The following is a 21778-nucleotide window of genomic DNA, read 5'->3' as shown; positions in this document are numbered from 1 at the left end:
CCCACATCCCAAGTTAAGAGATATCCTCTCCAAATAGCAAATAATTCTCCTTGAAGAATACTATTACTCTCAATCATTTCCAAACACCCCCTTTGCCAGCTCCCATTACAATCTCTAATAACATAAGCAAAACCAACACTATCACCCGAACCAAAATAACTAGCATCACAATTAATCTTAAAAGTACCAATGGATGGGGGATTCCAAAAACCATTTAGAGTAGAGGGAAGGGACATACGTTGTAATTCAAAAATATTCCTAAGCTCCTTTTCTGAAGTTAATGCCAGACAAATCACTTTTTCCGGAGGCCAAGTTTCATGGGGATTAAAGATGTCGTTATTCCTTGCTCGCCATATCCATCAAAGTCCCGAAAAGAACTTGAACGGATGCTCTTTGCTATGATACAAGAACCAGTTCTTCAAATCCAAAGGATGACAAGAAATATCCAACCTATGCCAGACAAGCTGAGCTTTTGGACAATCCCGAATACAATGTAAAACCGATTCCTGGCTAGATAGACATCTTGGACACCTATCCGATGACGACATCCCTCTTCTAAAGCGAAAACTTGCAGTAGGAAGAGCCTCCTTAAGACACAACCAAGGCAAAAACTTATGTTTTTCCGGAACAAGCTGACAATAGCTCAAGATGAACAATAGCTCGCAATATTTATATCCATGAATTAATTTAAATGTTGTATTGCAAAAGTGAAAAGTGTTTATTAGTTTCATTACCTATTGTAAATGAAAAGTATTTTTTTTTATCACAATATAGTCATTACTTCTGTTTTTTGTATTTATTCATTGGTTCCATAAATGAAAAAAAAATTTCTCACTGGCTGCTCACTTTAATAAGGATTCGGATGTTTACGTTCATAAATAAAATAGATGGTTATTTTTGTCGCCTAGTAAGTATTAATGATTGAAAGATATTCTACGAATTTATTCAGACAAGTTCAGAAAATAAATGAGCAATCACATGTTAGTCCTTATCAAGACTCATGAACAAAACCTTAATACTCCAACGGGTGAATTAGCTCAATAAGCATTTTGTATTGGAAAAAAAAATCCTGTATTAAACCCTAATGAGTTGAACATCTGGCGTATTTTAATTGTATTTACTTAAATATAATCCAATCAAATAAACATCCATTTAAGAATAAAAGTAACCATCTGCATACCTACTGAATTGAACATCCAGAATATTATAATTGTATTCACTTAAAATTCAATTTAATCAACTAAACAACTACTTAAAAATAAAAATAAGCAATTGTATATCTAATAAAATGAACATCTAGTATATTATGAATTGACCACAATTTTTAATATGTACGTTAAATTTCTCATTCATAGATTTAGAATAATTGTGGTATATGTTTTCTCTCAACAGGAGCATTCCCATTTTAAGAACATTCATGAATACAAGAGACACTGCAATAAGTAAGAAATGTGTATTTAATTCGTCATTAACCAAAATCATTCACTAGTTTCATTTCTAATAGTCTTTTGAATTAAATTGTGTTGCACTATCAATGGATGTTGTTGCTTCATCTAGAACCAAAATCCTTCTATTCTTCAATAGCATCCTAGCAAGAAAAACAAGTTGCATTTGTCCAACGCTCCAATTTTCTCTATTCTCAACCACTGTAACGTTGCACAAATTTAACCAAATGTCAAATAGATAGAATTAAACATAATAAGCACAAAGATACTTTTAAGGTTTATCACAGTTATACTCCTAAATGGTGTAATGTATTCCTTTTATTTTCTTTAAAAAAATGTCTAAGCTAGTGCATCAAGAAGTCTTGGATCCTGCTTTACAATTTTAGCAATATGGTACTTCTTGAGAACTTGAACAGCAAATTTGAGGACCATATAGACATAAGCTAATTTAAGCAAAACTTTAAAAGGTTTCAATGACCGATCTAAGGAATTTAAAAACAAAAAAGCAGCACCATGTTGCTCAAGTAAATCTGTGCTGAAGTGTTCAACATACACAAAATTTATGCAGTACCTGATTCAAATATACCAACAAGATAGCAAAGACAAATAGCATTCACTAGAACGAAAATCAGTCATCCGGATAAGTAAGAAAGTAACCATCCCTTTTATGTCAAATACAGATCGACTATGATCAAGTAATTTAAGTAACGTTGCATTCAAAAGACCAAATGGTGAGCCAAAACTGCTGTACTAATTAAACTGAAATTTTGCAAAATTTTGCACACTAGAATAAAAACCAATGCAACCATAAAAAACAACAACTTGTACAATTTATTTCAACATATTATACACGTCCCGTTATAGTGAAGTTGTAACAATTGATTTTTTCACTATGAACAACCAAACACCTCAACAAAATTCATTGCTTGTAAAACTAGTAGCATCATAAACAGTTATAATCGCATAAAAAAATCAACTCACTAACCTCCAGTTGTTCATGGATGATGTTCGGTGTTTTGGGGCCGTAACAGTGACACCCACGACGGAAACAGAGGGCGACCACACTGAGTTCTGCCGGCTACTGAAGAGGAGCGCTCTGGAGGGTGAAACGGTGGTCTGGTCGCCGCTGAAGAAGGATGCGCCGTGGTGGTCTGGTGCGGCGCTGCTGAGGGGTGACCCACGGTATTCCTGTTCAGCGCTGATGGAGGGTGAGCCGCGAGAGTCCGGTATGGCGCTGATGGACGGCGAGTCTCGGGGGTCTGGTCGGTGCTGTTGGAGGATGAGTCGCGTGGAACAAATCTGGGCCGATGGAGATGCAGCGGTGGAATGGTCAGGGGCGGTGAAGGTTTGGTGAAAAGGGTTGCCGTTGGGGAAGAACAATAGGATTGGAGGTAAATTTGATTAGGATTTGGATGGTTATGATTAAAATAAAACTCACTGGGTTATTTGAAATTAGGTTAAATGTGGGTTGATTTTCATTTTTAATTCATATTGGGACAAATAAATAGTCTATTGTAGATATTGTAGAGATATTCCATTGTCTCCCTAGCGGGACTCAATTTATTATTATTTTTTTACGAGTTGGATAGATCAGATGTAAAATTATTTTTGTAGCTAGGTTAGAATGAAGTTTAAAACTCTACTCTATCTCGTTTATTGTCATCCTTAAGTAAATATAGCATATTATAGTATATGCATAACGTAGCTTCTAACTTTCAATATGATTTTAATTTTATACGTTTGTCAAATATAAAAACTTTTACATAAATATCTAATAATACATTCACAAATATTAAATGACAAACATTTTTTCGCATATTTGACTTATACTTGAACTAATACTATCTAACTCCCCTTTTCTTTCCCTAAAAATATTAGTGCACTAATATTCCTCCAATATATTATCATAGCAAATAAAATTAAGAATCATCTAAATTAAAAGAATGAATTGGTTGACCAAGTAAATATTATAAACTCTTAAGCGTCCTATCTTTACATCAGCATTTTTATTGTACTTGTATTGTTTATAGGATCACTATGCATGATTTAAATTTTGTTAATGATCATGGGAGAAGGAGCTAGTATCCCAAAAAAAAAAAAGAATTATCACTATACAAAGAAAGCGACGAAAGCTGATTTGAAACACATAAGGCTGTGTGATATTATTGATAGAGGATAAAATATATGCAAGCATAGTAAAATTGCATGAGCATATTAAGAAGGATGGGTATAGAAACCGAGGATGGCAGAACAATCAGAGTTTCCCCTGTTCTTGAAGTTGCTCCTGTGAAAGGTCATAAATCGACAAAAGGAGGAAAAAGAAATCAGCAGAACCACTCAAGAAAGAAAACAAAAAAGGATAGGAACAAAGTTATAAGTGATGACAGAAGAGACAGATATAATTAGTGCTAGTGCACAATTCTTTACGGATACGACAACACATGATTAAATTGTATAATGTTTTGGAGACCATAATTTGGGAACTATACGGAGCCATAACTTGCTGGTGTTTGGCTTTATTTAATGCATCAATTTTCTTATGTTGTATTCTTTAATTATTACTAAAATAAATTAGTAATTTTAGATGTAATAAATATATAATTATAGATGTTACATGTATAAAATTAACTATCAGTGTAGAATACACTTTGAAATATAAAATATATATTAAAAATGAGTTAAACTTAAATTACATATATATTTTTACACAAATATTTCATGGCTGATTTTAGTGTGTAAATAGCATTTTTGATATACAATTATAGATATTAAGTTAAATAAGATAACTTTGTGTTATCGTCTCCCTATCGTTATTCCTTAAATTATCAAGCATAAAACATTTAATATGAAAATTCAAGAAACAGAAGGAGCACAAACCTCAGTAACAAAGAAAGCATGAAAACCATATGGAACTCTCGCTGGCAACTCAACAATCGCAACGGGATCTGATGACATTGTTTTCGCATCGATGACATGTGCATATGAGTTTCTGCATTATTTGATGTTAGAATTTTTCTTAGACTTTATTCTTTTCACAAAGATGAGGTGAACAACAACAACAACAACAACAATAAGAATAAGAATAAGAATAATAATAGAAGAAGCAAACAATTTAGTAGTACTTGAGATAAAGAGAGAGAGGTCTATCCAGATTCCATTAAGACCATATAATCTCAATTTTCTATGCATGATTCGATACATGTAAAATAATAGCAACAAAGTGAAATTGAAGAAGAGAGTGTAAAGTTATACTTAGTATTCTCATCATGCACATAGAAGATCAAGTATCCATCATCTTCTTCACAAGGAGTACCAAGCACGCGAGGAACATAGATAGCCTCTGAACCGAATCTCCCTGGCCCCAAGGCATAGATACCCTGAACATTTCCTCCAACTTCAAGCTTTGTTTTTCCTAACTCAGGTTCAGAATGTAAATCAAATTTAACAATCCCTGTAATTTTTGCCATGCTGCTTAATATGGTCCCATATACATAACGCTGCTTCCTGTGTTTGAAAATGTAGATCGTCGATACAAGTGATGGAAGAAAAGTATAGCCTACTACAACTTAGAACGTAAATAATAGAGTAAACACCCAATGCAGTCCTTAATCATTTTTTCTAATGTATAACTTAGAACTTGGCCCCCAACCACATAAAAATGTTGCACACATTAGTCCTAAATATAAAAAGCAAAATGATTATCAATTTTGATTTGGAAGATGATTCAGATATTACAAGTTCAGTTCCTAGATTTCACTAATTTTCCTAAGACTTACCTGCCAGTGTAGCTTTCATTGACCCTGGGAAAATCTACAGTAGGTTCTGATAGTTTCTTCTGGGAAGCTTGACCACTTTTCATGTTGAATCTCATTTCATACCTGAAAAAGAGTAGTCAACGTAAGAGAAACTAGAAATCAACCAGTATATCCCTCCTTTCACTGAACATAGGATGAGTTCTTATACAGCTGATTGGTTAAACTTCCAATTGTTTCCTTGACAGCACCACCGCCCCCGTCCAAATCTACATCTTCAAGGCGGCATGTGATCAAAACAACTTCATCTTCCTCTTCCCAAGCATTTGCTGAAACAAAAAGTCACTCAATAAAAGCACATTTTTTAATTCGATCTTCAATTTTGACTTTCACTGACTTTTTTTTCTTGATCGTAATGAAAGGATACCAACAGAGAGCATAAGGAGAAATATGGACATTTGAACACACCATTGTGGAATATGAAGCAATTTGGAAGCTCAAACCATCTAATTTGCTGCTCATCCTTTGCATAACGAGGCAAGACACCAAACCGTGCTTTCTTTGTTGAATCATATTGGAATATCAATTTTTTTTCCTTCACCATGTCCTGAAAAATAGAGCAGGTCTTTTTTTTTCACATAAAATCTCAAGATGTGGACCACCAGGGGGGTAGGATCTGCCATTACAGTTTTGCCACTATGAATTTTATGGAGGGCCTCAAAGATGATTGATATATGGGTGTAGAATTGTCCAATATCTTATATCATTCCTACTATTTCAGCTTGAGTTTCAAATTGATTGATAGTTCCACATTATATTGAGAAAATAAATAATAATTTAAGGGTATTATTGTCTACATAACAAATTTTTGGTCCTTAAATATAATTTAAATAGGACATTTTTACTTGTTCTAATATACCTGATCTCCTATATTAATTAATGTGTCAATGATCCATACAGATAATTTTCCTTTATTTTGTAATTTATGCAACACTAAAACGCACATAAGCTAAAGAGTGACTATTAAGGTAGAAACTCGCATGCAGTTGTCTTCATGTGAGGTTGATAGTTATAGATCGTTAGATGACAATTTAGTGAAACATGTCAAATTATCTAACGATTCTCAATTATCAACTTCAGATGAAGACAACTGTATCTGAATAAGTAAAGAAGAGTGTAGGGTATTGCGGCCAAACTGACTAGTAATGAATAAATAAGGGTAGTGTTTAGTGTGTTCATGGAAAGGGGGAAGCAGGCCTTAGTGGGAAAAGAAGAAAAACTTCAAGAACCAAATATCCTACAAAGATAAGTAGATTGACTTAGTTTATCATATTGTAAGAACAGTACCTTTGGCCTAAAATATAGAGGAAGATCCATAAATATTGCATAATTTTCTGTGATGGCAAAATCATGCATCATGACGGGTTCTGATATCGTTATAGGTACAGCATCATGCATAAAACCATCCTTTGAAATCACTCTGTAAGTGAGATATGGTGGAGTTTGCGAATAGCCAAATGTAAACATCTCTCCTGCATACAAAAGCATAACAGGTTAGAATGATAGCTTCAATCAACTCAATAAACTTGAGTTCTTACTTGAAGAATTCTTCACCAGTAAATGGGTCAACTTTGGGATGTGCAGTGAAGGAATGGTCCAATCTCTTGTCGTAGTCCATCAAGCCGAGAGTCTGCAGATCTCCATCCTCAAAAACTTTAATAGCATCTACAAAATTCAAGTTGAGACTACTTCAGGCCTACATAAAACGGGTTCATCCGTAAAGGCTCCTTACTAAGTAAGGAGTGTTGCACTCCTTGTTAATTAAACAAATCTTAACTCTTCATTTATTATGTTTTATATCAGCAGCTCATATTTAGAGTTTGGAATTCAAGATTTAAAGTTTAAAATTTAGGTTTAGGATTTAGAATTTAGGGTGTAGAGTTTAAACAGTGCTGCAATCCTTACTTTCTCTAGAGCGCATTAGCATTTGCCTATAAAAAGAAATATATCTTAATAATACAATCGCAAGATTAAGTAGATTTATAAATCAAGGAATTATTGGTTTGATTGAAGTTTCTCTAGGGAAGTGGTGGGAACATTACAATTAACGGAATCTCGAAAGAGAGAAATAGTAGATGTTCTTACAGGGTTTATCTCCTTCATGGAGTGCTAGAAGATTCCCATGGTGATATATGAGAGCTGTGTTAGCTGGTAGAGATAGAATTAGAATATGAGAGAGAGTTACTTGATCCAGGATTAAACACAAAATGTTCATTGACTAGAAAACTTTGCTGAAACATGTTTACCAGAAATTAGTAAGGTCAAGTCCAATATAAAACATGAAATCTCGAGTTTATAGTAGTTATTTTAGGTGTAACGAATTAAACCTTCAAACATGACATAAACTAAGATGTTCTTAGAATTGTACTGAATAAATTTGAAAGATATCAAATTTCTCCGATGATCTTGAATTGAAAAATGAATTAGTAGATAGCATAAATTACCAGTTCCATGCCCATAAGAATCATCCAATACATTCAGTTTATATCTCAACATTTGTATGTTGACCATTAACAGTCCAAGCAGGCCCTTGAGATCTCCAATCTGAGATTTGACATATAAGAAGAAACATAAAGCTCTAAAATTCTCATTGTGCTTCTCCATGTAATGCATTTTCTTTTCATGTAATTTCAAAATATATACTTGATTATTGACTTATTCTTATTCCTAAGAGTGTGTATAAAGCCTGTGAACATTAAAGCAGAACCTCAATTGTCCAAATATATACTTTAAACTACATTCCAATACTTATTATTGTTATACCTTCATAAATTTGGCACCACCAAAGTATTCTTCTTGTTTCAGACGAGAAGTTCTGACGAAACGGGAAACATATGTAGCTTTTCCGTCTTTGATGCGCAAACCATGAATCATACTACATAAAATTATATTGGAAGATCAGCACAAAACTTTGAACCCTATATATTATCATTATGCAATGGAAAATTAGTTACAGACCCGTCTCCGTCAAACCTGCAAACAAAAGAAGAAATGAAGCATAAGAACAACTCAATCTCAAGCAGAAATATATTGTACCTTCCCTTGGAAAGTAAAAAAGGAGAAAAAGAAAATGACAAATTGACAGAATATATTGATCAACAAAACTTTCTTTCACTTATTTATAGGAGGATCTCATCATATATTCTTCATGGTGTCTGCTTGGTGCATTCATTCACATGAAATTTAAGTCACTAGGAGCGGATTAATGGTGAGTTGGTGACTAGTGAATAGATTGAGTAGTCTGTGTCATTGATGCTCCCAAAAATGGAAACAGAAAGAAACAAAAATTTTACCAGTGATATCCAGCCACAGGAGCAAACTTTGGATTAGGTCCAACTCTGACAAATTCTCCATTCAAGCAATCCTGGATTACATTTCAAACAGCAGGTCAAAAATCAGAGAAACTTTATCTTACTCACTGACTAGTGATGATGAAATTGTCCAAAACCATAAGTACCAAAGGATACAGAAATACTTCTCATGATCAGGGTCAGCAGATTCAAATGAGGCAAAAGGAAGCATCACTAACTTTAATGTATAAACAAAGAGAAGCTCCAATGCCCATATATCAAGTATAGATTCTTCATATCTATCAAGTAATATATTCATGTCTACAACTTTATATGGCCAATTATTGTTATTAGTCCAGAAACATTCCAAGCACATTAGATAATTTACCACATAAAGTTAATGGTATCTGACAAAATTCTAAAATAAACTTAGTAATGATCATCTCAGACGTCCAGCTTCATTGATAAAAATGCAACTGCTTCAGCCTTCAGTTTTTACTATAGTAATTTGCTAAATGTTAGAGAGTCGTTCATGTGACTCTTCCTATCAGCTTTTGGAGAAGTGGTTTTATGGCACTAATTATAGCTTCAAAGCTTTTCATTTTTTCAAAATGCATTTCAGAATCGCCAAACGCTTTGTTGGAAATACCAGTTCAATCAATTTGTTGGTCAAGACTTTCACAAGTCAACAAAAGCAAGACCTTTCCTTTAGAGAGAGAGAGAGAGAGAGAAGAAGAAGAAGAAGGAGGAAATGGCCAAGTGTATTACTGACCGGGAGGTATCCTGTAACAGGGAGGTTGTTAGTGGGAGGGGTCTCAAGAAGCACAGGACCAAAATTGCCGTTGAGATATTGTTGTGGAAGTGAAGAGTCATGGAACAACTTGACCACAATCTTCTCCAACAAGTCTACCACTTTAGATGCCAACCCTTTGCTTGGTTTGGGTTCCACCTTCACTATCCCCTCTACTTCTTTTCCATTAATCAATTTCTCACCCTCATCGCCCATTGCCTCTGCTTTGACTGGAAATGCCCAGTAGCGAGTCTCTCAAACAAAAGCCTTTGAGCTTTCAAGTTACGTGGTTGTGCATGTGGGTCGTAACTCGTAGATTTATCAATGATTTGTGGCATGTGGTTCAGTGTTGGAGTTGCTGGCACAGAAATTGCCACGTTGAAGACAGTGGATACTGAACTTGGTGCATGTGGTTCGGTGTTGGAGTTGTTGCCACAAAATAGTTGCTATACTATCCAGTATCCAACCCACACCACCCAAGTACCCATTACTACGTTAACTCATTTTCTTGCAAAATTAGCGGGAGATGAAAACGGGTAATTAATCCGTTGATGATGAACCTCTTCAACAAGGCTTGTTTGCAGAAAAAGGATAAAGTTTTACTTAGAAAAATATTAATCATTATTATTAAATTTTTTGTATTTATCTATACTATATATAATGGAAATATAGGAAGGATTAATGTTCAAAATTTTTTTAAAATATCCTTTATTATATATAATTTATAAAAAAAAAATGTTACCACGATTTGTTACACTAATATATATAAAAAATAAAAACTCATCTTGTATTTACCCACCTAACCAGTCAAAGATGAAGTTCTATTTAAAAACTTGTCATAAACCAATAAGTTATTGTATGTACAAAATAAAATTCAAATTTTTTATACTTGCTTAAACGACTAGTGAGTTTATCATTCAACCAACTCAAATTGTTACTTTTAAGAGCAAAACATTTTTTAAAAAATATTGCACTTCCTTTTTTTCGAAATATATTAATATTTGCAAAAAATGAAAAAAACAAAAACTTATTATATCAAATTAGAAATTCTATATAGACGTTAGACACCAACAAAAGTTAGAAATTATATATATTATGTATTTTTATTAATGAACGATAAAAGAGTTTTTCGGAATGAGTGCCTCAATATTTTTTACAAATGTAGAAATTAAAGTTTGCTATTTTGCATATTAGAGAAATTTTTTAACAATTTAGTTTTAGAGCATTAACAGATTCCTATAAAGATACTCTATAGTGAAAATTCAATAAAAATTAGTTATTGTAACGAAATAAAGATTAAAGAAAATAAAATATATATTAAATTGGCCTTTAAAGAATTTCGCATTGAATATTTTCGTTTCCAAAAAAAATTTTATTACGTTGAAATTTCTAAACTTTACCAACATACTTTTGATGATCTATTTGTCTAAGTGAAAACGAATCTGACTATTATAAAGACTTATGTCTTATTTTTATAAAATTCAAGAACTTAAATGTAATATAATTTTTTTAGGAATGAAAATGTCCGACACAATTTCTTAGAGACATTTAAATATATATTAAACAAAAAACAAAAAGAATAACAGATTTAGTCATATAGTTCTAGATTACAGAAATATTCAAGATTCAGCATTCTGCAACTCTTCCCTCTATTACTCCTTTAACATCTAAAAGAAAGGAATTAATTCAGGCCAGAAGAGGCACGGGAACTAAGAGTAATAGTTCTACGTTCAAATATTTACTTTTTTCATTTCAAAAAAAGAAAAAAGAAAAAAGAAAATCAATGAATGATTACACAACAGTATAGGGCAAACACCTAGTAGTGATCAAAATGACAAGCTCCGACATATCAAGAAAATTATTTGCAAAGATAGAAAATGGCTACTATGCCTTGCCTCCATGATTTGCAGTGATAGAAGTTTGGGCTTATAAATCTAGCTTATGTACAATCCACACCGAATTCATGAGCTTACCAGCATTAAACATGAAATAGCAGCCTTATCAATCTCAACAAAATGCATATAGCCAGACATGTGACTCTGAGATAAATTGGCCTTCCTGATCACTAACAAGTATGCTAGCCTTTATTCAACTTCCACTGCAGCCTTGTCACAAGCAGCTTTGTTGGTGTAAGGTCACTAGGGACATCAGTAATTTTAAGTGATCCTGTATTAGTTGCGTAAACAATATTAGCAAGAGCCTTGTACTCCTAAAATATCGCCTAAATATGCAAGTACTGCAATATGAAAGATGAAACAGTTGCTAAATGCTATAACTTGTAGGTCTGTTAAAAAGGTTTTTATATTTGTTTATTTACAACTGACAATATTTCATACACCAACTGAACAGTTTGAGTAGACAAGATATATACTTTTCTTTATATACAACAACAATAACAACAACAACAAAGTTTTCTACTAAGTAGGGTCGGCTACATATATCAAACGACGCAATTGCACCCTATTATGTACTATGTCTGTAGTGAGACCATTCATATATAGATCTCTTGAGTCTTGACTACCTCACGTATGGTTCTTTTGGATCTTCTTCTACCCCTACCACTTGTCTATCTTCCATCTGATCCATCATCCTAATTGGATGCTCTTACCAATTTTCTCCTAACATGTCCCAACCACCTAAGACAAGATTCCACCATCTTTTCAACAATAGACGCCACAATAACTTTCTCTCTTATATCATCATTCCTTTTTCTGTCCAAATGTCTATGGTCACTCATTCTTCTAAGTATTCTCATTCGGCCACACTAAACTTATACTCACCCTTTGCTGCCCAACACTCCGTTCCAAACAATGTTAAATAACATAGGGAAGTCACTCCAACCCAAGGCAACCTTCTCCATGTTCTTTCGAATATATATAAGTTATCCAGCCAAGATAACTTACACAACATGCGACAAAACAGAACATTTCGACAAGTAGTATCTTTCGTTGGGGCAAAATGCAACCCATATAAATGTACTCATACGAATGTTGTCACTTCAAAGGATGAATAACATACCAAGAAACTAGAAAATGCAATATTACATTACATTCTATTTGAAATTGCAATGTTTATAACGCCGACAATACGCACCAAAACATGGAGAAGTTATCTTTTCAAAATTTGAGAAAATGTTGAAGCATCACTAAAATAACAAAATTGAGAAACAAAAGAGGTTGCCAAAGATCCATAGTTCCTAAAGCCTAAAAAAAGGCAGCCCGATGCACAAGCATCCCGCGTTAACGCAAGGTCTGGAAAAGGGCCGAACCTAAAGGGTGTAATGTACGCAGTTTAACCTAATAATTACATCAGTGACTGTTTCCACAGCTTGAACCCATGACCTTGAAATCACACGGAGACAACTCAATCATTGCTCCAAGGCTCCCTTTCTTAGTTCCTAAAGCCTAAAGGATGAATATTTATCAAATAACAATCTAAGCACCAAGGTTATTGGCACAACATAAAATTGCAAAATATATACCACACTATTGACAAAATAGTATTCTAGACTAAGACTTCAAAAACTAATACATAGATTGTTACGGAAGTCATGTATAAGCTCCAAAAGACCAAAATAATCATCAACAAAGGTCTAACAAAAGGCACAAAGTCTTAAAATACTAGCAAATAGCAAGTAATATCTCTTGTATTAGCCAAAACAGACATTAGACAAGTCTATGATCTCCATCTAATCTTCATGGCCAAAGTCATCACCACCTATATTTTTTTTTTCTTTTTTTTTTGCTATCATCTCATCAAGGACGTGATAAGACTATAAGAAAAAGAGATAGAGAAATAAAATCTGGGGGAAAAGAAAACACTACACAAACAGATTTTTCCCCAAGAAAAGACTTGTAGGCAAAGAAGAAACGTCGTCAATCCCCATAAACATTGTTCGTAGATATTCATTTCAAACTTTTGGCAAAGAAATGCACCATTTTGTGAATAGGTCCATATTTTTGTGTTTTATACTTTTTAATGAGAAAACACACCATTTGGAACATGACTTTTTCAAAAGAAAAAAAAAAGCAAGTGCAGATCACCATTTTGAAGGCTTAAAACAAGAACGCGAATATTGCATCGAATCTTCTTCACCCGTCTTTTGCGACCCAAATACCAAAAGTTGCAGCACAAATGGAATCATTGCCGGAGCTGTGACTTGCAATTCCAGATCGTATTGTACAATTCAGGACATTTAATCGAATGATTGTCAAGCATGTCTTATTCAAGCCATCGATTTGAATTGCGGAGCTTGAGACTCGAATATACTCGCACGATTCATGATTCAGAATCTTCATTTTGACTACCGTGCTAAGCACAATCCTATTGTGTTCTAATTCTGGAATGTTTACTAATTACCTGTATTCTAACACTACTCCTCAATGTCCTTCAGAAGTATCTAAGATAAAAGGGAAATTCCATTCAAGTATGGCAGATTGGCAGCATGCCCATCCTACGGGTCCTGTTGACAAATGCCCTATTAACTCATAATTATGGTTATATACCAGAAATTATTTAAACCATTTAGTTCAACGGTTCTTACAATGTACAGCTAATTGTACAACCGTTTTTTGTGTCATTCTATTTTTATTAGGTGTTCTTTCGAGCAATAAGCAGAGTCTATCCTAACTATCTCTAAACTGTAGTTTCAGACAATGACAATTTACATCGTAGACCTATGTCACCATACTATATCTAACACTTTGCACTGATTAAAATCCTCAACTTACAAGTTACAAGTAGCAGTCTTATAAACACCACATGGAAATTAAACCTAGCAAGAGTCATGCAATTGCTCAAATGTCAAATCCCTAAAACAAGACACATGTATAAATCAGTAGCTCCTTTATTATGGAGTATGGACTACAGTTTTAGAAGAACAGGTCAGCCTATTCGTTGAAGAACTACAACAGCAGTAAAAGAGCAATCCAGTCCACAAACCTTCAACCTTGTGGAATCGGTGCAGCCCGATCCCCACAACTGCTCTAATAACAGGAAATGTAGCACCATCAATAAAATCAAGAAAAGCAGGTGCTGAAGATCCATAATTCCTAAACGCTAAAGGATGAGTATTTATCAATAACAATGTAAGCACAATCCCTTCGAGTTCTAATTCTAGAATGTCAACTAACTACCTATATTCTAAAACCACGCAATGTCCTTCAGAAATATAAGTTGATATGGAAAAGCCATAGAGGTATAGCCATATGCCGACTATGCTATTAATGCTAATCCACACAGCCCGATCCCCCACATCAGAGGAGCTATTTCCAAGATTTGAACCCATGACCTCAGTATCGCAAGTTAACATTCCTATCTTAGAGCCAAGGATCACCCTCTAACAAGTAAAACAGCACTAATAACAGGAAATGAAGCATTTTAAATCACTAACACTCAACCAATGCATACATATGGCTATTCATGTCATAATAATATAAAACATAAGACACATCAAGGCAAGATAAAAGCTCACTTCATCAGTGCAATCCATGCAACCCAACCCAATCCGGAGGAGGCCAGAACAACTTGGAAATGCTAGGGTAATCAGACAAAGGCGAAATCCTCCCTTCATCCAAGTGAAACACACCCAACCCGCTCTCCAGCGCATTCACGTTGAAAGTATCATCCCTAAACACCACACAACCCCCTCTATCAACACCCAAATCCGACGCGGAAGCCGAGAATGCGCAATCATCCCCTAAGAACAGAACTCTATCTCCCAAACTCCCCACCTCGACCCACCTCCTCTCCATTTCCTCCAACCTATAAACTTCAAACCTCACAGCCCTCTCACAACCAAGCTCATAGATCTCATCCTCATCATCATCATCAAAACCCCCCAATTCACAAAGATAATCAGAGGACAAGTACTTGTCCACCAAGAACAATTCACCCTCGCACGCAACCAGGAACTTCTTGTCACCGCCAAAGACCGGGTCAGCGACCGGGGTGAGACTCAAGTCAAGGCCAACGATTACGGTCCGGCCGGTGCTGTCAACGGCGAATAGGCTGCCCTTGTGGACGCAGACGTCGTCGTACGGCGTCAGCATGTCGGGGATTATAGTCCAGTCAGGGTGCCCGGACCGGAAGAGGGCGAGCCTTCCGGATATGTGGATCGTGAGGAGGGCAAAACCGTCTTTTCGGGAACCCAACCAGGAGAAAACGACTTTCTCCATGTAGAGAGCGTTGAGGGAGGTGGGACACGTGTCAGCGAGGATGAACTCGTGTTCGATGTCAAAGACAGGGAGGTCGATTAGGTTTAATATTAAGTTAGAATTGGAATTGGATTTGATTGGGAAACGGGAGAGAGGGTGGAAGAGGAGGGTGTGACCATGGGTGTCTTGGCCGATTTTGATCAGCCAGGAACGGTGTGGGGTTTGGTGAGGTGGGTTAATGAGGAAGAGGGTGCGTTTGGAGAGAGAAAAGATGGAAGGGGTGGCGGCGGTAGCGGAGGGGAAGGTGGGGAACTTGAGGGGTAGGTGGGTGGGGAGTGGGGAAGAGGAAGAGCGCCATGAGGAGCAGACAGATCGGAATCGGAGAAGGTAAAAGGGGCTGTCTATGAGTTCCGAGATTAGGCGGAGGAGTTCCTTTGGGAGTTCTGACCAGTCTGCCATCGCTGCTGGTTTTCTAGTTTCGCTCTAGGAAATGCGAACAACGGACGGGAACAAACCGGAAATGCTTTGTGGTCAGAAAGGAGAAAGCTCTACAACTACTTGCACAACTAGGGTCCATAACATAGTTCGGAACCTGCCCAAAAATACATGACTTTTACAAATAATAAAAAATGTGGGGGGTTTTTAAAATAAAATAAATTTGACGATAAAATATATTGTTTCTCCTGAATATTTTTAAAACATTTTAAAATTTTACTTAATATTTAATTTGATTCAAATTTATCTTAAATCATGCCAAAATCGGTTAACATGCAAGAGAGCAATTGGATCTCATAAATAACCAAGAAAATGACTTGAAACTTAAATTCGGACGAAGACCTCACCAAATTGAAGCAATGACCAGATATTAATTATTTGGTGTATATGCACGATATCTGTTCGTACAAGAAGTGAATTTACGAACTGGTAAGGTGAGAAGGTCAAAAATCCTGATTTCAGCATGCACAAAATCAGGTTGGGTGGACAATTTACAAAATACTTTGATATTAAAGTTCAGTAGTATTTTTTTGGTAATATAGAATAAGTGTCTTTATTTATTGCGTATCCTTTCCTTTACACCTCTTCTATTGCGAATCCTTTTCTTTATACTTGGTTTTTGGAGTTGTTGTTTTTCTAGCCTCTAATATTTTTATACCGTGTTACTATTGTTAGGATTTGACGGTTTCGACTTTAGTAGTGTAACTGTTACGACGTTTCCGACTTAGCTCATAATGTCAGATTCTTACTTAATTGTTAGTCCACTATGATCTTATTTGTCCAGAATAGTACTCCCACTTCAGATTCTCGGACCTTGGCCCTTTTATCAATGGTATTTAAATTTATAAAGTTGGACTCGTTTTTAAATTGGAACTCTGGAAGTTTATTAAAGAAACTAAACAGTTTTTTAATTTCTTTTGGAACAATTGTAATTCTCTCATTCTACGAACCATCAGCCTACTTTTCGATTTTTCTCTCTAACAATAAATACAACATTAACTTGAATTTAAGTAACTTTTCATTTCTACTCTACCTTTCATTTGCTCTTTCCTCATTTTCTAATTCACTGTTCATTAAAAGGGCAGGACGGGGTCTTGGCGGATTGGCAGCACCGCCACGCCCTGGACTCACAATGACCTTTTTCTAACTTTGAAGGGTACCAAAAGATTTAATCTTTATTGAAACTATAATGTCTCCTGACCGAAAATTCGAGTTTTCGGTGTGAATGCCAACAAACCCCTTAGTATCAATTTATTAATGATGCTATGGAATGAGCGTCCTCTAGTTTTGAGGGACATCTTCATAAACGAGAAAGTTGCTCGCAATGCTATTAGTAAGCTTCCTGTCTTTCATATCCTTATTTCTTGCTTTGGTGCATTTTTGGTTTCCCTATCTTATGGGTTCTCTTCTGCTTTGTTTTCCAGTTGATATGGCTGGGGGACTTGCTGTCTTTGCCAAAATGAAGAAGAGATTGACAATCCAACCTCCAATCACGGCTGGTGGCGACAGAGTTTCCTCTTCCGCCATTGTTAGTCGTCAACCAAAACCTCGGAGGGTTGAAGAGAGTGGGGAAGGGCAAGGTCTCGAGGTCCACATCTTGGAAGGGGACTCTCGCACCAACTCCCTAGCCAGAAAAAAACTAAAGAATGTTGGACAAGATGATGCTGCTGCTTTAGCCCCTTTCTCCTTCAAGCATGTATTGGATAAGGGATTCCGAACTCTCAAATTTGTGGATCATCATTTTATGGACGAGGACACCAAGGCAGTTCTTGCCAAGATGCCTTTGGAGGATACCCTTCCGCGAGTTCAGAGGATGTTTTTGTGCTCTACGACTTATGTCCGAGACATAGATGTAGAGATCTCAATTCTTCGCTCAAAGCTCCTCTCGAAGGACAAAATGATTGCTGAGAAAAATATCCAAATTCAGAAGCTGAACAACTCAGTTACTGACCTTCAAGGTAAGCAAACTTCCTTGGAGAATGAGGTAAAGAGTTTGAAGGAAGCCAAAGTTGCTTCTGACTCAAGGGAAAGAGCTTTGAAGAAACAAGTTTTCGAGCTAACGAAGAAAATTAAAGAGCTCAATCTCTCTGTTAGAAAAGCTGAACAGACGGCTGTTGATGGCATTTTTTATGCCGAGAAGAACATCCTTGACCAAATCAAATTGAAGGCTCCCGATTTGGACATCTCCGAAGTCGTTGTCTTTAAGAAGGTGGTGGATAGAAAGGTTGTTTCAATATTATGAGCATGATTTGTAACTTATTTTTCTAAGTACTTTGAACTTGGTAATTATGAACTGTGGTACTTTTGCGGCACCTTATCCCGTCGTTTCTTCGGGATTTAGCTTTATGTGTTCCTGTTATACTCGGGATTAACTTATGAGTGTTAACGTTTTATCGTTTCACTGCTTGCTATATATCCTTCTTCGTTAGATTGTTTTATTTCGAACTTTAATTTCAATTTAATTTCAACTTTAAACGAATGAGGGGATATTTAATGCATAACATGAATTTATCATAGAATTCACAAAAGAAATTAATAATTAAAATGCTTATTTGAGGTATAAAGTCGCAAAGAAAGTTCCTTTGGCCGAATACAAGTGGGGCCTCATTAAAAACCTAGATTCCTAGGAAATGAGTGCCTTTATTCTACTTAACAAAGAAAATTAAAGGAAAATTTCCAAAAACTTCCAACATTTTCTAAGAATAATACCTTTTCAAATGGGTTGCATTCCAACTGCTCAGAATTTCAGAACCATCCAAGGTTTCTAACTTGTATGCGCTTTTTCCAATACTTCTTTTACTATGAAGGGTCCTTTCTAGGTTGAGGCCAGCTTACCTCATGTTCCTGGTACCCCGGCATCGGCTTTCCTTAGAACTAGATCCCCCGCTTGAAAACTTCTAGGTCGGACCTTTGTATTGTACCTCTTGGCTACCTTTTGCTTCAGAGCTTGCTCTGCTAAATTAGTCATACGCCTGACTTCGTCAATTTAGTACAAGCTCTCATGAGTTACCGAGGTTTCCAAAAGCATTCTTGGGCTTGACTCCCCAAGTTCTACCAGGATTACCGCCTCTTCGCCATAGGTAAGTCTGAAAGACGTCTGTTAGTAGTGGAGTGCACTGTAGTTTGGTATGACCACAACACCGACCACACCTCATCACCCCAAGAGCCCAGGTGCTCATCCAATCTTTTCTTCAACCCATTCAAAATTACCTTATTGGCAGCTTCGGTGTAACACCCTACCACACAGAACTTTACACCTAGGATGTAAAACAGAGGTGGCAAGTTGCTACGACCTCTAAAAGTGATATATATATATATATATATATATATATATATATATATATATATATATATATATACAAGGATAATATATCTGAGAGCCTTGAAAGAAAAGGGGTATGACGAAAACAAAATCGAAGATACAACGCTTATGAGAAATGGAAAGATAGAAAACAATCGAAGATACAACGCTTACGAGAAATGGAAAGATAGAAAACTTATACAGAAAACCAAAAGACAGATATATAAAAGTAGAGTTCCAAATGATAGTTATATAATCAAGATCTAGACTCGAATTGCGAAGTAAAGGTTGGCTAGAATATATATATATATATATAACCAACGGATAAATATAAATCCTGTTTCTCCAAGTCAACCTCTAAAAGAGACAAAACATAATATATACAAGATGGAGAATCTATAAACATATTTAAACATAAACCAAATACAAAAACCAAGTCTCAATATAGTTCTTCGCTTTCAAGAGTCTCCAGAATGCTCAGTGCGGTATCTCGTGTCCTGCATCTGAAAACCACAATATATGTATGGAATGAGAACCGGGGGTTCTAAGAATGGTAAAGGTGCCCACGTACATAAGATATAAGGTCCCAGAAAAGCCAGAGGCAATTCTAGAACTCCGACACTTAGATATAAAGTTTAGAATTAAAGTTTAAAACCATAATACAAGGTGAGCTATCTAAGGTTCCTAAGTCTAACTCGATTCTACTTATTCCCTCAATTTCTCGCCTTCCTCCAATCCTCCAAAACCCCGGTGCACAGACAAAGCAAACACAAGTAGGATACAGATACAGCAGGTAGCAAATATAGAAGGTAAGCATAATAATCACATAGGCAAACCTAATTAATGCACAATCAAACAAAACACACACATACATATGATGTATGCCTGCCCTATGGCTGATGAATCTCATCTGTCGATTATATAGCCAACCCGACATGTCCGGTAGCTAACCCAAACATTGTTTTCTTGAAAATTGGTGAGCGGTATAGTACCACGATCCTCACCTGGTGAGCGGTAAACTACCTCGATCCCCACAGACGTTTCAATTGGAAAATATCAAACATGTGAGCGGTAAATAACCACGATACCCACAAAACAATTTCATATCAAATCTGGTGGGCAGTAAATAACCACGTTCCCACAAAACATATTCATTTAAAAACTGTTGGCCGATAAATAACCACGATCCCCACAAAAATATATTCCATATCAAATTCATCCTCATCATCATTTAACAATTATCATCATCACACCTCCCATTCCGTTCATCAATAATTCACACTCAAAACATAATTCTCTTCTCAAAAAAATCAAACTCAAAACATAAACCTATCCTTGGTAAATCGAATTCAAAATAGTATAATTCTTTTTTTAACTAAATAAAACTTAAAACTTAATACTCTTCTTAATAAATTGAAACTCCAACATAATACTTTTCTTAATAAATCAAGTTTCAAAACATAATGCATTTCTTTTCTTTCTAAATCGAAGTCAAATAATATAATTCTTTTATTCATACTTGTCTAAATAATACTTCAAACTAAATCTCCAATTTTTATAAAAATTTCGGCAGCATCTCCTTTAAAATTCGGACTTTACCACCCTTCTCGGGTTCCAACCAAACCACCTTTCAAACCCTTTTCAAATTATTTCCAGCTCTTAATTCATTCATTATTCAATAAACAAACAAACACACACACACACACACACACACACACACACACACACATAACTCAACCAATCATCAATCTTTCATCATCAATACTCACATTCATCAATAATCATTCATCAATCCCCATCAACAACATTAATTAACACAATTCCTACAACCAACTCAACAAAATCATCATTCATCAACTCATTCACAATATAATTCTACATTTCGATCAAGGTTACTAGCATTAACATATTCTCACATTTTCAACCTATCCTATGATCATCTAGCCTATGCTTTCACAAGACATTATATATTATCTACGAGAAACCAAAATCATACCTTTACCGATTCCTCCCTAAGCCACAAAATCCTTCAAAAGTCCTTCTCACCACAAGTTCCAAGCTCCAAATTCTCAATCAAACAATTTCAACTCAGTATCACTTGCTCCACATCATCAATCAACTCCAACCAATATCCAAATTCAATCTAATATCACATATTATCATTATGATCAATATAGAGTTCACTAAATTGGCTTAGAAAAGGGAGGTTGAATCTATGGCCTTCTTTTACTTTGATAGATTAAGCCTTTAATACCAAACTTCAAACTTGATTTATGTTTGAACTGTGCAGTAGAAAATTTAAGAGACAATTTCGTTTTGTCTCATAAATTTCAGAAAACAGAACAGCAAAAGAAAGAAAGAAGTTGGCACAGTCATGTATCTTGGTTCAGTTGCCTTGTGCAATGCAACCTACATCCAGTCTCTACCATAATTGTGGTGGAATTTTCACTATAGTCAAAGTATTATATACACCAATTTCCTAGGATTCAC

The 21778-nt window shown here is 35.4% G+C and overlaps 3 protein-coding genes and 1 long non-coding RNA gene across 6 annotated transcripts; 2 read left to right on the top strand and 2 right to left on the bottom strand.

Annotated features, from left to right (window-relative positions):
• Window positions 1-3394: 3394 nt before the first annotated feature.
• On the bottom strand, window positions 3395-9953 carry LOC107612961 (carotenoid 9,10(9',10')-cleavage dioxygenase 1). Its single transcript, XM_021109696.2, has 14 exons — window positions 9320-9953; window positions 8551-8621; window positions 8216-8230; window positions 8021-8132; window positions 7702-7801; window positions 7343-7405; window positions 6812-6922; window positions 6545-6729; window positions 5666-5804; window positions 5409-5526; window positions 5222-5323; window positions 4698-4949; window positions 4323-4434; window positions 3395-3729 (listed from the first exon to the last, which is right to left on the bottom strand). The coding sequence occupies exons 1-14, from the start codon at window positions 9551-9553 to the stop codon at window positions 3700-3702; spliced, it is 1644 nt and encodes a 547-aa protein (XP_020965355.1). The 5' UTR covers window positions 9554-9953; the 3' UTR covers window positions 3395-3699.
• A 918-nt stretch (window positions 9954-10871) lies between these two features.
• LOC107612962 (F-box protein SKIP23) lies at window positions 10872-16109 on the bottom strand. Of its 3 annotated transcripts, none has more exons than XR_015896444.1 (3): window positions 14811-16109; window positions 11148-11503; window positions 10872-11078 (listed from the first exon to the last, which is right to left on the bottom strand). XR_015896444.1 is itself a non-coding variant. In XM_088496890.1 (3 exons), the coding sequence occupies exons 1-2, from the start codon at window positions 16067-16069 to the stop codon at window positions 14815-14817; spliced, it is 1221 nt and encodes a 406-aa protein (XP_088353016.1). In that variant the 3' UTR covers window positions 10872-11503; window positions 14811-14814. The 3 variants fall into 3 exon arrangements, 2 of the variants coding, with proteins under 2 accessions (XP_088353016.1, XP_016170251.1); XM_088496890.1 differs by having other exon boundaries at window positions 10872-11503; window positions 14811-15973; window positions 16008-16069; XM_016314765.3 differs by having other exon boundaries at window positions 10872-11503.
• LOC110266019 (uncharacterized) lies at window positions 13067-15047 on the top strand. Its single transcript, XR_002352842.2, has 2 exons — window positions 13067-14534; window positions 14662-15047. It is a non-coding gene; the product is annotated as an uncharacterized LOC110266019 (long non-coding RNA).
• Window positions 16110-17244: 1135 nt separating the features above from the next.
• On the top strand, window positions 17245-18229 carry LOC148549446 (uncharacterized). The gene is made up of 2 exons (XM_088496497.1): window positions 17245-17320; window positions 17412-18229. The coding sequence occupies exons 1-2, from the start codon at window positions 17245-17247 to the stop codon at window positions 18227-18229; spliced, it is 894 nt and encodes a 297-aa protein (XP_088352623.1).
• Window positions 18230-21778: the final 3549 nt, after the last annotated feature.

This window comes from Arachis ipaensis, chromosome B8 (genome assembly GCF_059453495.1).
Source record: "Arachis ipaensis isolate K30076 ecotype BB chromosome B8, ASM5945349v1, whole genome shotgun sequence".
NCBI lineage: Eukaryota > Viridiplantae > Streptophyta > Magnoliopsida > Fabales > Fabaceae > Arachis > Arachis ipaensis.
Note: the sequence above shows the minus strand (reverse complement) of the source record. Positions and strands in the feature narration are given on the sequence as shown.